The sequence below is a fragment of the Cherax quadricarinatus genome, chromosome 80 (assembly GCF_038502225.1).
Source record: "Cherax quadricarinatus isolate ZL_2023a chromosome 80, ASM3850222v1, whole genome shotgun sequence".
In the NCBI taxonomy this organism is placed as follows: domain Eukaryota; kingdom Metazoa; phylum Arthropoda; class Malacostraca; order Decapoda; family Parastacidae; genus Cherax; species Cherax quadricarinatus.
The window spans coordinates 4,504,723-4,523,484 of record NC_091371.1 but is presented as its reverse complement, the minus strand read 5'-3'; the positions used below and the strand labels follow the sequence as shown (position 1 = coordinate 4,523,484).

At 37.3% G+C, this 18,762-nt stretch overlaps 1 protein-coding gene across 4 annotated transcripts in view; it reads left to right on the top strand.

The window, feature by feature from the left end:
- drk (growth factor receptor-bound protein 2 drk) overlaps positions 1–9,967 on the top strand; it is a 145,960-nt gene extending 135,993 nt beyond the window's left edge. For all 4 annotated transcript variants that reach the window (XM_053796482.2, XM_053796484.2, XM_053796481.2 and 1 more), the window contains 2 exons: positions 5,302–5,467; positions 7,810–9,967. In XM_053796482.2, the coding sequence (XP_053652457.1) occupies positions 5,302–5,467; positions 7,810–7,983 (340 nt within the window). In that variant the 3' untranslated portion in view covers positions 7,984–9,967. The remainder of the gene's footprint in view (positions 1–5,301; positions 5,468–7,809) is intronic.
- Positions 9,968–18,762: the final 8,795 nt, after the last annotated feature.

Here is an 18,762-nt window from a genome sequence, read left to right as displayed (position 1 = left end):
ATTAATGATGATTCAAGCATTTACGTCTGCGGAAATTAAGTTCTCTGATCACTAGTCAGGCATCATTGAATTTCATGAGATGATTAGTGGAATTCCAGTGTTGTACACAGGCTTGTTCAAGTTATCGTTCCTACATGTGTTAATGTGCTCATTGAGATGTGTTTCAAGGTTCCTTGCTGTTAGATCCCTTATGGAAATGCTGGATGCGATGGCAACTAATGTTAGTTTGTATGAGTACCTTAGAATTGTTCAGTGCAACCTGGCTGTTGGGAAGGATTATAACTTTGTTAGGAGTGGTGGTGTTGTGTGGAGAATTAATGATCTGGAGAGTTCTTTTCTTGCAGTCGTTGATGAAAGAAGGAAAATGTAGATCAGTGAAGGTTTGGTGTATGTAAGTACATTCCTTGTTGAGAAACTCAGGACTACAAATTCAATAACAGGCTCTACAAACACGCCTATGGTATTGGAATGGGGTCCCCCATCAGCGCTGTCTTACCCAACTTGTATGAGGAGCGCCTGGAAGCCGAACACTTCACCAACATCATCACTTGGTTACTTTATGTAGACGTTCTCATAATAACTCCCAAACGTTTTGATGTATGGAATTTTCAGGCAAGGCTCAACACAGTTGAACTGGCTATCCAGTTTACACTTTAACCCTTTCAGGGTTGGTGCTGTACTAGTATGGCTTGCACGCGAGGGTTGGTGGGGTACTAGTATGCATAAATTCTAGCACCTTCAAATCTAGCGAGAGCTGGTAGGCCTACATATGAAAGAATGGGTCTATGTGGTCAGTGTGCGCAGTATAAAAAAAATCCTGCAGCACACAGTGCATAATGAGAGAAAAAAAAAAGCTCCGACCATGTTTTTGGTTTAAAACAGACTTTGCAGTGTATTTTTGTATGCTATTTATGGTTGTATTTTAGTTTTCCTGGTCTCATTTTATAGAATGGAAGACATATTACGGAAATTGAGATTATTTTGATTGGTTTCACAATGAAAAGTAGCTTGAAATTGAGCTCAAAGTAGCAGAAATGTTCGATTTTTGCCAACATTCAAAAGTAAACAAATCATGCCATGCAGTAGTCTGCATAACAGTAAATCTTCTATTTTTTGTGAGAAAAATTCAAAGTGGAAAGCGAAAGAAACGTAACAGAGGCCTGGGAACATGACTAATGAACAGAGGAAATTTTATTTTAGTGCCAGGGAATGTCTGTCTTTTTTATTCTGGACCCTATTTGGAAATTGGCATCTTTTGAAATTTGTGTGATATTGGCAAAATTGCCAATTTCTGACCACTTGATGGATAGTTGAAATCAGTAAATGGGTGGTTTCTTGTACTCATTCGATAGAAAAAATGAAGTTCTAGCAAAATAGTTATGATTTTTGTCGACTGGTACATTGGAATTGGCCGAAAATAGGGCTCAAAGTAGGTGAAATCACCGATGCGTAAACATCGTCGAGACCGCTAACTTCGCGAGAGCATAATTCCGCAAGTTTTCCATCAAATTTCATACTTTTGGTGTCATTATGATCAGGAAAAGATTCTCTATCATTTCATAAGCTTTTTTTTTTTTTCCAAAAAAAATTTCTGGCCCCGAGAACAAGTTTAGGAGAGGGCCTGCCGACCCTGAAATGGTTAAGAGCCCAATGATAAGTTACCTTTTCTTGACATCCTCACACACAAAGTAGATAACAATCTAAGACTTCAAGTTTACCATAAGCCTACAAACAAAAATGATCTTACCCACTTCTCATCCAGTCAAGATATTAAGACCAAAAGAGGCATCATCGTCAGATTTTTCCTAAGAGCATACCAAATTTGTAGTCCTAAGTTTCTTGACAAGGAATGTACTTACATATACCAGACCTTCACTGATATACATTTTCCTTCCTTTTTCATCAAAGACTGCAAGAAAAGAGCTCTTCAGATCATCAATCCTCCACGCACCAACACCACTCCTAACGAAGTTATCATCCTTCCCAACAGTCAGGTAGCATTGAATATTTCTAAGGTATTCACACAAACTATCATTAGTCTATCCATTGCATCCAGCACTTACATAAGGACAAAATCGAACCACCACGAACCAGTCAATGCAGGTGTTTACACTATACCTTGTGGAGGCTGCGACAGAATGTATGTATGTAGGTGAAACAGCAAAGAACCTCAAAACACATCTCAATGAGCACATTAATGCATGTAGGAATGATAGCTTGAACAACACCTGCATACAACACCGGAATTTCACCAATCTCCTCATGAAATTCAACGACGCCTGACTAGTGATCAGAGAGCCTAATTTCTATAGATGTAAATGCCTGAATCATCATTAATCGCTGTTTCTAACACAAGCAAAATAAAGGCAACTTCTTCATCTCTGAAGTATTAGCAAAAATCCTCCTCAAAACAGTAAACCCTGCCATCACATAGTTGCTGCTGCTAACACTGAAACAGGCCTTCTCAAATCCAACCACTAACAGAAATATTTGTTTAACCTATTTTTATGCTACCCAAGTAATAGCTTTTATAACCTTTTACTCAAGTGAAAGTTAACTGTTCTACTACATGTATTACTACAACAACTAATATTACTACTACCACTAATATTACACCTCATTCTAAGCCTATATACTATACTCTCTGCATCCATATATTGTTTGTAATGGCTTGATAAAGCTCCTGGAGAGTGAAACTTTGCCACAATAAAATATCACATTAGTTGCACTTGTATCCTTTTTACCTAACACTACAGATTTATACACTCTCCACGTCATTCTATTTTGCTCCATCCTCTCTAAATAACAAAATCACCTCAACAGCCCTCTGAATAATATTTTTAGTAACCCCATACCTCCTCCTAATCTCCAGGCTATGAATTCTCTGCATAATTTACACCACACATTGCCCTCTGACTCGACATCTCCACTGCCTGCAACCTCCTCCTTGCTGCAACTTTCACAACCCATGCTTCCCACCCATATAAGAGCGTTGGTACCACTGTACTTTAATACATTCCCCTTTTTACCTACATGGATAACATTCTTTATTTCTGATGATGCCTCAATGCATCACGTACTATTTTTACCCTCTGATCATTTCTGTAGTTCACCTTGTCTTTCATATACCCATCTGCCGACAAATCCACTCTCAAGTAGTATCTGAATACATTCACTTCCTCCTATTCACCCTCCTTCCAATCTGATAGCTAATCTTTTTGTTGCCTCATCACCTAGCTTTTTCCTGTGTTCACCCTATATAATATAAATAAATAATTTTTTTTTTTCAATAAACTGACTGTATCCCACTGAGACAGGGTGACAAAAAGAAGAATGCAAGTTTTTCTTTTTAAATTTAGTAATTTATACAGAAGGGTTTACTAGCCTCTTCCTCCTGGCATTTTAGTTGCCTCTTACGACACCCATGACTTAAAGAGGAACAATTCTGATCTACTTTCCCTAAGGAGATTAGGGGAAATAAAGAAGAACAAGAACTACAGGTCCACCATCACAAATCTGGCAGTCAGTCATCTGGTTCCATCACTTATTTGGCACTAATTTTGGCTAGCCTAATTTCAAATTTCCAGGGTCGCTACACCAACCTGCTGGTACTGTTTGGTGACACTACTTGCTGCATAAGTCATTCCAATTTCTCCATTTATTGTTATAACCTGCTTGCTTTTAACCCTAGCCATGGTCCCAATGAATGAAAGAAGTGCTTCTCATTGTGTAAAGCACATACACAGTACATTGTCCATAAGAAATAAGGTGGCTTTGAAGCCACTGTCGGCTGCCATGAGCTCAGTCTCGTGATGCAGGGAATATGCTTTATTATTACGCTGATATCAACACTATGGCTTATTTACATAAGAACATAAGAAAGAAGGAACACTGCAACAGGCCTACTGGCCTATGCGAAGCAGGTCCAATTCTCCCACCAGCTTAAACCAATGCCTTGACCTAATATGACATAATTAACAATATATGTAACCTAAAAACATGGTAAATACACCAGAATGAATAATTGGCATAATACCGAGCGGTTCGACGGAGGTGTGAAGAGCATATGGGATACAAGTACCATCCTCCTATCCCTGACTTGGGGCTTATATTAGAGAAAATGGAATGTAACACAGGGCTAACTGTGATATACACTCATGATGCACCATAAAACAAACAAAAAAGCTATTTTCTCTACATAGATTATCATACATAGCAGCATATATGTAGAGAACCTAGGATAACCCAAAGAAGTCAGAGTGACTTATTTCCAGTACCTGGCTTGGGCTTGCCATATATAATTTTTGGTACATGTTTTTTTCTCAGTTGTTTGTTGGGCTATCTTATTGAAACTTGGGCAATGTATGGTGGAAAGATGCTTCTTAACCTACACCAAAAACGAAAGAAATCGGATGATAAATAACTGAGTTCACTTCTCAGCCATTAGCTTCCCCTTAGTGGTATATTTTCATATGATTTTTATGGTTGTATTCTTGTTTTTTAGGTCTCTTTTGATAGAATGGAAGATATATTACAGAAATAGATATGATTTTGATTAATTTCATGACGAAAACTATCTTGAAATTGAGCTCAAAGTAGCGGAAATGTTCGATTTTTGCCGATTTTCAGTGAACTTTCTTGTGTAAGTCACGTTAACTTTATTAAGTATATTCTAACCTAACTCTGTAAATTGGCAAACTCGATAATCCGGCACACTACAGGTCCCAATGATGCTGGATTTGTGATGGTGGACCTGTATTAACCCTTAAGCTGTCCAAACATAGATATACGTTGACGTGCGGCAGGCTCAGAACGTAGATCTACGTTTTTTTTTTTACGTGCTTTCAAATGGGGAAAATCAAGGTCGGAGCACTACGCATGTGAACGTAGCTCTAAATTTGGACAGTTTAAGGATTAAGAAATTAGAAAAAAATAGATGGGTAAGGATATACATATGCATGCATGTGTAGTGTAACCTAAGTGTAAGTAGATGTAGCAAGATATACCTGTTATCCCACATGTTTGAGACAGAAAAAAAGACATCAGCAATCCTACCATCATGTAAAACAATTACAGGTTTCCTTTTCATACACACTTGGCAGGACAGTAATACCTCCCTGGGTGGTTGCTGTCTGTCAACCTACTAGCTACTAAATATATAATAAATCTGTCTCAAATTGATATTAACAACCACCCTTAACACCAGAAAGATTTTTCCTAGGTTCAGTCATTATTTTTTTTTTATATAATGCTTCTCTTAGTCTAGTTTAATGAAATGGGGTTTTATTTTTATTGTTTTAGATGTGGTGATGGTGTCCAACACTTCAAAGTTTTACGGGATGCGCAAGGCAAGTTTTTCCTATGGGTTGTTAAATTCAACTCTTTAAATGAACTGGTAGAATATCATCGATCAGCCTCAGTCTCTCGCTCACACGATATCAAGCTCAAGGACATGACTCCAGAAGAGGTATGTTTTGATACTGGGATTCAATGTGAGCTTTTCCCCTCTTGTGTTTTTAATTATCTTTATTGTATATAGAAATGCGTAATAAGTTTAGCACCACTTGCATTTAATTTAGCTAGATTGTTCGGTATTGTACACTTTATCAATGTAACTTACGGCAGTTTTATTAGATTATAGATGCAGTAAATTCTCTCATAATGCTTAGAATACATTCCTAAAACTCAGAGCGCTTTGAAAATTAGCTTTATGTGAAATGAGGAACATTTTGAGAAAACTAGTGTAATGTTCCAGAAACTTTTAATTTACCAATATGATACTAAAAAGTTGAGGAATAAGACATGCAACACTTAGCTATCTGTATTTCTGAAATGTTGTGCCCAGACTGCTGACTTCTTCAATCAGATGTAGGGTAACTTTCATACTGGAGACAATAGTAGACGTGCAGGCTAATGAACTCAGCACCTTAAACGCTTCACCACTCGCTGAACATTTGGAAATTACCTCCCCACTTCTGCCTGTGGTAAGAAAGTTGCCTTTGTACTTAACTGTAGAAGCCTGCTGTACAGGTAAAATATTTTGGCAATAAAGATATATAAATGTTCCATATATCTCATTAAGGCTGCTACGTATAAGATTACAGTAGGGCCCCACTTATATAGCAGGTTATGTTCCAGGCTACCGCCAGAAAACAGAACACTATTTTTTCCACTTATAAATGCCAGATACTCGTAGCAACTCGTAGCAACTCGTAGCTTTGTACTTAGCAGTAACGGCCTCTTAACAATGAAATCTGAACCAAGGCTGCTGGTGAGGGATGTATTTGTGTTGGAGATTAAGGATATGTTTAGTGAAGGCATTCACTTGGTTATCAGCATCACCTTGGAGAAGAGCATTCCAGTCAGAGATGGCAGGCTCCAAGCCACAGCTAAGTTGTGTGTGTTGATTCATCACCTCATTCTGTTGGAATATTCAGTGTCACAAAGACAGCCTTGTGGTTATGTGATCCAACCTAGCCAAGAGGTTTGCAAGTGACTGTTCCTTAAGATAGATCACTCACTGCTTTCTCTTTCTCACACTCACTCACTGATTCATTTATGTATTTACACATGCACACTTGCACGCAAGCGCGCACACACTCATGCATGCTCACACACACTTGGTATCTGTCAGTAATGTAGAAATAAATACCGCATTTTTTTTTACTAAGTTGTACCAAACATACAGAACTCACCTATACCAAAGATAAATGCATTTGAAAGCAAAATAACCGAGAATAATGTAGTGGGCCTGTCTCCCACAGGGTAATGAATAAAATGTATGTTGTATGAATATAAACCTCATTTTTCTCACATTTTAACATGTTGCAGAGGATATGAAAACACTAAGTTTAGATTGGTGAATGTCTCATCACCAAATAAGCCTCTAAACTGCATCTTCCCTACCCTTCCTTCAGATTGCAGACATTAAACCTCTCACCTGGAATGCGCTCCAGCAGCATGACAGATTCCAAAAATGACTTGTCTCAACTCACTCTGATCCAATATGCTCAGGACTTTTTTTTTTTTTTTTTTTTTTTTATAGGACTTCCAGGAACATAACCCCTGCAAATTTGTAGAGATGACTGTGCCTTCTTAGAAATTAAAATAATTTTTGTACGTATTCTATTTTTTTTTTCCAGCAAACCGGCTGTATCCTACCAGGGCAGGGTGATCTTAAAAGAAAGTTTTTCTTTTTAAGTTTAGTAATTTATACAGGAGAAGGGGTTACTAGCACCTTTGTTCCCAGTATTTTAGTCGTCTCTTATGACACGCATGGCTTATGGAGGAAGAATTGTTTTCCACTTCCCCGTGGAGATAAGAAAATAGAAGAAAATCCAGATGGGTGTGTAAATATATATGCATGAACTTGAATGTGTAGTGAGACCAAAGTGTAACTAGAAGTAGCAAGATATACCTGTTATCTTGCTTGTTTATGAGACAGAAGAAAGACACCAGCAATCCTACCATCATATAAAACAATTACTATATTTTTCCGTTTTACACTCGCTTAGTAGGATGGTCAAACTTTCCTGGGTGGTTGCTGTCCACCAACCTACTACCTAGGCATACTCTAAATATCTTTTTAATGTGTGTTTGCAAAGGAGTGAAGATGTAATGAACATGCCCAGGATTCTGGTTGGGGAACCTCATAACATAATGTACTGCAGACTGAGGCACATTGAGTGTACAGTATATCTATGTATATAATGAGTACTGTATTGGTTTAATTTTTTGTTATTATAGTGTAAGTCATTTAGCTACACGAGATGTATTCTTAAATCATTAATTAAACAATTACATTTTCAGTTCCTAGTGCAAGCCTTGTATGACTTCACTCCACAAGAACATGGAGAGCTGGAATTTAAGCGAGGTGATGTTATCACCGTAACAGACCGATCGGACCAACATTGGTGGACTGGTGAAATGGGTAATCGTAGGGGGCTCTTCCCTGCTACGTATGTTGCTCCGTACCATACCTAGGTGGTTGCTGTAATAGTACCTCTTCTTCTTGGTACCTTGACTCAGAAGGTGCCCATTCTTGTGTATCCCTTATTCTTGAAGGGTACCCCCATCTAGTTTTGGTCAGGTTTTCCCAGACTGTATCTAGACAGAGACTGTGAATGAGACCTTGTTCAAAACTGTGAAAACAAGCTGGCATGGCTAGGTTGGCCTTGGTGTATAAGGCAAAGACTGAGGGAAGTGATGGTTGGCTAGCCACTAGTAATACAGTAATTGTACTTATTTCTGTGGCTTACATCCCAGTCGTTAGTTACGCCAATATTATATTTTGAGTGATCCTCCTGCTAAAATGGAATAGCCTGCCATGTGTTATGTTTATTATTGGTGCCATTTCATATCTATCCTCCACAGCAGTTTTATAGAGAATCATTCTAAAGAAAATTACATATGTCTTATTCTTGCCACAAGCTCATATTTCACTACTGAATTTTTAAACCTGATTTTTTGTTGCATTAAACAGATATGTGATCCCTGGAGTATTGAAATGTGTAGTAGCTTGAGGAGTCAGTTAAATTAGCCTTGCATGGCTTTGAACATAACCATGGTTATTCTCAATTGTAACAATCTTAGCACAAAAAATTGGAGTTTTTCAATGTTTTCTTGCCTCACCTACACATGTTACCATCATTACCTGAATCTAAGATTACATGTATAGAACAGATAAGTGAACTATATACAAAAAAAGCTGTAGCATAATTTTTCATAATTTACAATAGGTTATATGCATGCCAAGGCTTTAAATTCAGGTAAAGTTGGTCCAAATTTTAGGAATATAATACCAGAAAATGAAGCTATAGATATTGGCTTTTACGAAAACTGGTAAGCACAATTTTTATACTGGTAGAATTCTAATAAATATGTTGAATGTATGAGGTTATATGTACATGATTATTAGTTATACCAGTCACATAACAAATGGTCTGGATAACACAAGTCAGAGTGGAGTGTGAGTGGTAGCCCAGCTGAGTACGTAGTGGTTGTGAGACTTAATAATATACACTTGGATGCTGAGTAACAATGATTTTAAACCAAATGCTTGTTCTTGTTAACACATTCTATAATTCATACAAAAAAGTTCATTATTAAATTAAAAAAAATTCCTTCTGATAATTTCAATGTGTTGGATTTTATTTGTTTTCCTGTTTAGTATTTTGTCATATGGAGGCTATTTCGGCTTCAGAGGTCTTGGGGCAAGGTTTCTAAGTATGCTCAGTAAAAGTATGAAATTTGTTCTACTGTAGTACAATAATTATTCATTTCCTATGCAGTATATAATTTTATATCTAATTTTTAGGTAATTAGAAGGAAAAGTATTTCTAAGATATTTTTTGTTTGTAGTTGCACTGTGCACAGTTTAGAGATGCCCCATAGCTCAAAGCACCTGAAGTTAATAGTGTTGGTTCCTAGTTTGTTCCTCCAAAGTGTGGATTGTTTAGCCAGATTAATACTGCCGAGTGATGTGTTGCAGGCTTACAATTTATTATAAGTTTAAAAGATTATTTTTTGTCCATTTTTTAAGATACAAATGACTAGCTTGTTTTATATTGCCTCCATTTATGTGAGTTTCTTTTTTTGGGTGGTCAAGAAAACGAGGTAAATCTAATTGTCTGAATCTTACGTTATACTTACCAGTCTCGTTCATTATATTGAAGCCAGATAATCAGAGTTGTTACTGCTTGAATGTTTTAAAATTTTATTTGGATATCACAAGTCTGAAGGGGACTTCTTGTGAGTGGAATGATAATTATAAAGCTGTGAGGAATGGAATTTTGATATTATATAATAGTAAGACTTTAATCATAGAAGACATCTGTATTAACAAATTGTTATTTGAAATTCATACAAAGGGATTTTACCAATACCATGAAATCTGATGTGTATATATGTGCTGCTTTTGAAAATAGAGCTGACTCAAATTAAGTTTAAATAAACATGAATATCAAAATTGTGTGCCTGTAGTAAATTTTGCATAATTTTATCCTTTATGGTCAGGTTTTAATAAAATTAATGGTCATTAGTAACATGCTTTTATCAGGTTGCTTATAGGGTGGAAACAGTCCATATCTTTTGAGAAAAATATTTTTCTTTCCATCACATGCATTATTCGGTAATGTGTAAAATCTTCCCCACACACTGTGTTATCACAGTTTGCTTCACACACAGTCAGGTTCGGTAGTCTCCAGCAATACTTATGACTTTTGCCAAAGAATTTATCATGTTGACTTAGCTGTCCATTTAACAGAACAGTTGTCATCTGTTTTAGTGCTAAACACACAAAATGTAATGTATATGATGATTGTTAATGTGGCCTTATAGATAGGCAGACGTAGAGGAGGATGAGTGCGTAACTTGTTATATTCTACTGTAGAGTAACAAGTATTGTTTACAGTTGAATTCTCCTCTTATTGGCAAAACCAGTTATAAAAGGGCTTAATGCTGCTGGGGTATTGGTGCCTCGTGGTAGTTTGTTTTGGTGAGTTGCACTTTGCCAAGGACCACCATACTTGTTTGTTTGAATGAAAGCCAGTTTCATGGTGAAACTAGGGCTGTATTAAAATTTGTAATACAGCATAACCAAAGAAAAGCATGTGGGGTCTCTGGTAATTCATTAGAGCATAATTAAAAATTATAATACAAAGATTATTTTTAGTTTGAGATGTGACCACCGCCATGCAAATAGTTTGTGTGGCCATTTTTTTTTTATTAATGGCTTTTGTAGAGTTACCCTTCTTTAAAAGATTAATAGTAAGTTCCTGTGGCCATATTTACTTAAATATGGCTATGTTGGTATAAGTATTGAAAATCATTAATGAAAAAAATGTAAACCAAAATTAAACTTTGGTTTTTTAAGAGGCTATCTCCTGGGCCACCAAGTGCCCTTTAATAGCATTCTGTATCCAATGAAGTCTCAAGTTCTGGTCTGCATCATGTTTTAAGGTAAGTAACATTTTCAAAAGCATTCCTTGTATACTATAGTAAAAAAGAAACTAAAATTCATTTTATCAACATCCGGTAAGGCCTCTTAAAAAATAATTGGATATAGGTACGTATTAATTGAGATTTTTTAAGTAGTTTGAGAAAATGTGACAGATGAATAAGTTCTGTGGAATGAGTGCATTGTGGACTGGAATTACAAAAAATTAATTATCAGTATGAATAAAGGACATTTATAGATATACTTTTTTTTTTTTATGTATAACCAGTCGGCCGTCTCCCACCGAGGCAGGGTGACCCAAAAAGAAAATACTTTCATCATCATTCAGCACTTTCACCTCACTCACACATAATCACTGTTTGTGCAGAGGTGCTCAGAACACAACAGTTTAGAAGCATATACATATAAAGATACACAACATATCCCTCCAAATTGCCAATATCCCAAAACCCCTACTTTAGAGTGCAGGCATTGTACTTCCCATTTCCAGGACTCAAGTCCAGCTATATAAAAATAACTGGTTTCCCTGAATCCCTTCACTAAATATTACCCTGCTCACACTCCAACAGATCGTCAGGTCCCAAGTACCATTCGTCTCCATTCACTCCTATCGAACACGCTCATACATGCCTGCTGGAAGTCCAAGCCCTTCGCCCACAAAATCTCCCTTACCCCTTCCTTCCAACCTTTTCGAGGATGACCCCTACCCCGCCTTCCTTTCCCTACAGATTTAAATGCTCTCCATGTCATTCTACTTTGATCCATTCTCTCTAAATGACCAAACCACCTCAACAGCCCCTCTTCAGCCCTCTGACTAATACTTTTATTAACTCCACACCTTCTCCTAATTTCCACACTCCGAATTTTCTGCATAATATTTACACCACACATTGCCCTTAGACAGGACATCTCCACTGCCTCCAACCGCCTCCTCGCTGCTGCATTCACAACCCAAGCTTCACACCCATATAAGAGTGTTGGTACTACTATACTTTCATACATTCCCTTCTTTGCCTCCCCACTCCCAAACTTGTCCACTAACCCTTGCAATTTTTCTTTAGAATCTCCCATAAGCACAGTATCATCAGCAAAAGCAACTGTGTCAATTCCCATATTGTATTTGATTCCCCATAATTTAATCCCACCCCTCTCCCGAACACCCTAGCATTTACTTCTTTTACAACCCCATCTATAAATATATTAAACAACCATGGTGACATTACACATCCCTGTCTAAGACCTACTTTTACCCGAAAGTAGTCTCCCTCTCTTCTACACACCCTAACCTGAGTCTCGCTATTCTCATAAAAACTACAGCATTTAGTAACTTACCACCTATTCCATATACAGTGGACCCCCGAGTTTCGGCAGCATCGACTTTCGTGAAATTCGACATTTCGGCAAGTTTTTTCGGCAAAATTTGGCCTCGAGTTTCGTGATTAGACTCGTGATTCGGCAATCGTCCGGTACCCGTCCACCCGTCACCGCGCACACAACACCAGTCTTCCACGCCATGTGTGCCATTGTTTACCAACACGTGACCATCACCCCGCTTGTTCATACGTAATAATCCATTGTTTTTTGTGATTGCAACTGCTAAATGAGTCACCATGGGCCCAAGGAAAGCTAGTGCAAGCCCTTTGGTAAAGAAAGCGAAGAACACAATCCAGAGGGATTTTGAAGGGTTTGAGGCAGACCCTGACAACCCTCTGGCATTGGGCAAGTCCATGGGGTTGGAGGTGAGTGACGGGGATGTGGAAGAGTTGGTGGAGGACCACAGGGAAGAGCTAACGACTGACGAACTGCAAGAGCTTCAACTGGAACATCAGACCACAGCTGAGGAACTTGCTTCAGAGGAGGAGGAAAAGAGAGTGAAGGAGGTGCCTTCTTCGGTGATTAAGGACATGTGTTCAAAGTGGAATGAGTTGCAAAGTTTTGTTGAAAAGTATCACCCTGACCAAGCTGAAACAAGTCATATCTGCAACATGTTCAGTAACAAAACCTTGTCCCACTTCAGGCAAATCATAAAGAAATGCCAGAAACAGACCTCTCTGGACAGATATTTTGTGCAACAGGGGTCCAGTGGCTCAAGTTGCTCCCAGTGGCATTAAAAGAAGAAGGGAAGTAACCCCAGAAAAGGACTTGCTACCTGAAGTCCTAATGGGAGGAGATTCTCCTTCCAACAATAGTGTACACCTTCCTCCTATCCCCTCCTCCCGTCTTCCATCCACCCAGAAGTCTTCAGTAAAGGTAAGTGTAATGTTGTTATTTTTATTTTTTATATGCATGTACCTGATTTCTGATTGTTTTCAGTATGTAAATCTTTATTTAAGTTAACTTGAAAAAAAATCTTTTGCTTTAATATTTTTGGGTGTCTGGAACAGATTAATTTTATTTCCATTATTTCTTATGGGGAAAATGGTTTTGAGTTTCGTGAATTTCGACTTTCGGCAGGCTCTCTGGAACGGATTAATCACAAAATTCGGGGGTCCACTGTACTTGTAACATCTGCCACATTGCTCCCCTATCCACTCTATCATATGCCTTTTCTAAATCCATAAATGCAATAAAAACTTCCCTACCTTTATCTAAATACTGTTCACATATATGCTTCAATGTAAACACTTGATCTACACATCTACCCACTCTAAAACCTCCTTGCTCATCCGCAATCCTACATTCTGTCTTGCCTCTAATTCTTTCAATAGTAATGCTACCGTAAACTTTTCCTGGTATAATCAGTAAACTTATTCCTCTAAAATTTTTTACAATCTCTTTTGTCTCCCTTCCCTTTATATAATTATAATAATTATTGCAATAACGATAGAGCTTCAGTTCCCTAAATTAATAATAATAATGCATTATTATAACAACGAGAGCTTCAGAATAAAACCAACTCATTGCATTGTTTACCTATCTGTGGGAGCAGTTCTCTCCTGGTTTGCTTACATTTTTAACAGTCATTTTGCCAAATTTTGCTTTTCTAACCACGGGTCCTAAGAAAGTAAGTGTAAAGGACAGTGCTGAGAAGAAAAAGTGGATGATTTCCATGGAATTAAAGCATGAAATCATAGATAAACAAGAGAAGTGTCCAGGGTTGAGGGGGAAGTGGGGGGGGGAGCTGGCTCGTAACTCGGAGCAAAAAATCAACCAGTTGACGGCTCGTATCTCAAAAAACCTGTATGTTGGGACACTCGTAAGTCAAGATTCCACTGTATTTCCCTACATCATATTTGCACACCAAACATTCGCAAATTTTCAAGATTCGCGAGGTTCTTGATCCCCTAACCCTCGCGAATGTGGAGGGCCTCCTGTATAATTAAACTAACTCTTCCTCTTTCTTTTATTCTCTCTCTTTTCCTCCTCTCTTTTTTCTGTTTTATCCTTTTTTTCTCTTCTCTTTTTTGTCCTCATTATCTCCAACTTTTGGGTTTCCCATTTATGGGGACAAACTTGCTCTTCATGAGTCATGACAGCTGACATAACTATCCTGAGAGTGCATAATAAACAAATCTGTGTTTAGACACTGGAAGACTGAAAACGACATAATTAACCCTTTGACTGTCAAGGTCGTATATATACGTCTTACGAGGTACCGTGTTTGACGTATATATACTCATAAATTCTAGCGGCTTCAAATCAAGCAGGAGAAAGATGGTAGGCCCACATGTGAGAGAATGGGTCTGTGTGGTCAGTGTGCATCATATAAAAAAAATCCTGGAGCATGTAGTGCATAATGAGAAAAAAACTCCGACATTTTTTTTTTTTTTTTTTTTTTTTTTTTTTTTTTTTTTTTTAAATAAAATGCCGACTTTGTGATCTATTTTTGTATAGTATTTATGGTTGTATTCTCGTTTTCTTATTGTCATTTGATAGAATGGAAAACATATTATAGAAATAGAGGTGATTTTGATTGATTTTGCTATAAAAAGAACCTGGAAATGGAGCTCAAAGTAGGGAAAATGTTTGATTTTTGCCGATGTTCAAAAGTAAACAAATGATGTCATTGTCCAATAAATGTCCAACTAGCCATTCTAATATGCAGTCATGAATGGGTTCATGTTATTTATATAATTATTACAGTATTGCAGTAGTCTGCATAACAGTAAATCTTCTATTTTTTGTTTGAATAAAAATTCAAAATAGAAAGCAAGAGTAATATCAGAGCGGCTTGGAGACGTGACTGATGAGCAAAGAAAATGTTATTTTAGAGCCAGGAATGTCTGCATTGTTCATTCTGGACCTTTTTGTGAAATTGGCCAAATTGCAAATTTCTGACCACATTATTGGGTAGTTGAAATCGGTAAATGGCCAGTTTCTTGCACTCAATCGATAGAAAAAATGGAGTTCTAAAGAAATAGCTATGAGTTTGGTCGACTGGAACAGTGGAATTAGCCGAAAATAGGGCTCAAAGTGGGCGAAATCACCGATTTGTAAATATCTCCAAGGTCGCTAACTTCACGAGAGCGTAATTCCGTTAGTTTTCCATCAAATTTTGTGTTTTTGGTGTCATTACAATCGGGAAAAGATTCTCTATCATTTTATAAGTTTTTTTTTTTTTTTTTTTTTTTTTTTTTTTTCTACACTAGGAGACCAGGATTGGGGGTTGCGACAGTCAAGAGGTTAAACTAGAGAACTATGGTGATTTAGTAGGTAACTCTGATAGTGATTCCCAAGAGGTTCATTGACCCATAACTGTACTACATAGAAAGATGTTTTTCAGTCTTCAGAACATGATACAGTATTATTCTCCTATTCAAATATTCTTTCACAGCATTTTTATACAATGATCTGTTGGTTTGCTTCTGGTGTTAAGATTTTACAAAACTGCAAAGTCCGCAAAAAGTATCAGTCTTATTGAGAATGCAGTACTTTAAAATTTGAATAATTTCTTAGTTTTCCCATACAGTACATGCTTTTCTTAGAGGAAGGAAATTCAGAATTCCAAATTACGGAAAGTAATTTCTCAAGGAAAAATAAAATTTAAGAGAATTTTCTCTCATTCAGGGAACCATTGCTCAACACTGCCCTCTTAACCCTTTGACTGTCGCAACCCCAAATCCTGAAGTGTCTCCTGGTGTCGAAAAATTTTTGAAAAAAAAAAAAATTATTTTTTCTTATGAAATGGTAGAGAATCTTTTCCCAATGGTAATGACACCAAAAGTATGAAATTTGAAGGAAAACTTACGGAATTACGCTCCCGTGAAGCTAGCGAACTCGGATATATATATATGCATAGGGCGATTTCGCCGACTTTGAGTCCTGTTTTCAGCCAATTCCAGTTGACCAAACACACAGCTATTTCTTTAGAACTCCATTTTTTCTATCAATTGAGTACAAGAAACCACCCATTTACCAATTTCAACTACCCAATAAATTGGTCAGAAATTGGCAATTTGGCCAATTTCACACAAATTAGAAAAGATGCCAATTTCAAAATAGGGTCCAGAATAAACAATGCAGACATTCTTGGCACTAAAATAACATATCCTCTGTTCATTAGTCACGTCTCCAGGCCTCTTATATTACTCTTGCTTTCTATTTTGGTTTTTATTCTCACAAAAAATAGAAGATTTACTATTATGCAGACTACTGCATTATTGTAAAAGTGGTATAAATAATATCAGTACACTGATGAAGGAATATTAGACTCCTCAGTTGACGTGTATTGGACGTGTGGTGTGATTTGCTTACTCTTGAACGTTGGTAAAAATCGAACATTTGCGCTACTTTGAGCTCATTATCAAGGTCGTTTTCTTCATGAAACTAATCAGTCATCTCTGTCTCTGTAATATGTTTTCCATTCTATCAAATGAGACCAAGAAAACGAGAATACAACCATAAATACTATAGGAAAATACACCTCGACGTCAGTATTTTAATCCAAAGATACGGAGTGTTTTTTTTTCTCTATGCACTGCGTGCTGCAGGATTTTTTTATACAGTGCACACCGACCACACAGACCCATTCTCTGACATGTGGGCCTACCAGCTTTCTCCTGCTTGATTTGAAGCTGCTAGAATTATTGAGTACATATACATCCAAAACACTGGCTCGTAAGATGTGTATATACAGCCGAAACAGTCAGAGGGTTAAATGGTACCCTGTTAAACTGGGCACAATATATTTGACTTGCCTCCATTAACTATGCACTTAGTGTTTCCATTATTTGGGACAGCTCAGCAGTATGTGGAGTGTGTCATCTGGTAATGACTTGGCCCTGGCACTAGGGCTGTATCTTGGAAATAATTGGAGGTGACTATTGGGTTGTTCTCTGTATTATTGCCTGAGGCAAGCCTGATATGTATATAGTTCACTTGGGAGGGATGTAGCCATTGTGGTGGGCAGTTCAAGTAGGAGTCGTTTCCACTTGCATAATATTTCTTGAGCAACTAAATCTTTGCAGCATTTTATTTTGGTGAAAATAACTGAGTCAGTACCTCAGTACTTCAACTTTGCAATGTATGAAACTTGGCCATCTTCCATATTTTAAGATCTGTGTGTAACTGGAGAATGCATGTCATCAAAATTCCATAGCATTTTCCCAGAAAGTCATGACATGCAACAAGCATGCTTATATTTGGTGAATATTCTTGTATTAGAGTATTATACCATGTAGTATTATCTGTTATGTAAAAACTTTTAACATGACTACATTTTAGGGTCAATATTTATTTAAAGATCAAATACTGGATACTGTACTTGGCTGGATCTATTTACATAGAGCCTCTCACCTACGAGTGAGAGTTTCTCATTTGGAAACTTACATGGAAACTTTATTCTTCAAATCTTAATAAACAAATATTATACGGTACATAAAATTCCTTCGGCTGGTGAACTATGTTAGTTAATTTTCACTGAGCACTCTGCAACTTCTACACACCTCCAAATCTCATGCCAGGAAAAACATGAATTTATCCTTTACCAAACTGTCCTCCCACCCCCACCCCCTCCAAATTTTTTGTTTTTTTTTTGCACAATACATGCTCTTCACCCAAATTCATATGTTGAAAGAGAAACTTGAGATTCGTATTCAGCACCCAAACTTATAAATAATTTTTTATCTGTTAATTTTTTACCAGATGCATTCATAATGTGTATGTACCATATATGCATGTATAAACAGCTTACATTTATTTGGTAAAGATTAATGAAGAACTAGATTTATTGTGTTGTGTTAACTGATTGGTTGTCAGGCAGGGAAAGTTTGGAGGGTGCGTGAATGGATATCCACCAAGCCAATGTGGGAGGCAGAGGAGTAAGGAAATGGGGGATGGGGAAATTGGTGGAGAGCCAAGGAGGGAGGCCTCTCCATCCCTCACTGCCTACTTTCACTGATTCACTGCCTCCCTCCCTGCATATATTAACCCTTTGAGGGTCAACAGGCCCTCTCCGAGACTCTTTCTCAGGGTCGGCCAAATTAAAAAAAAAAAAAAAAATCTTATGAAAAGATAGAGAATCTTTTCCCGATCATAATGACACCAAAAATATGAAATTAGATGGAAAACTTACGGAATTATGCTCTCGTGAAGTTAGCGGTCACGGCGATGTTTACGGATCGGCGATTTTGCCCACTTTGAACCCCATTTTCGGCCAGTTCCACTGTACTAGTCGACAAAAAACATGAATATTTCGCTAGTACTCCATTTTTTCTATTAAATGAGTGCAAGAAACCACCCATTTACCAATTTCAACTATCCAGTACAGTGGTCAGAATTTAGCAATTTCACACAAATTTCAAAAGATGCCAATTTCCAAATAGGGTCCAGAACAAACAAGAAACACATTCCTGGCACTAAAATGG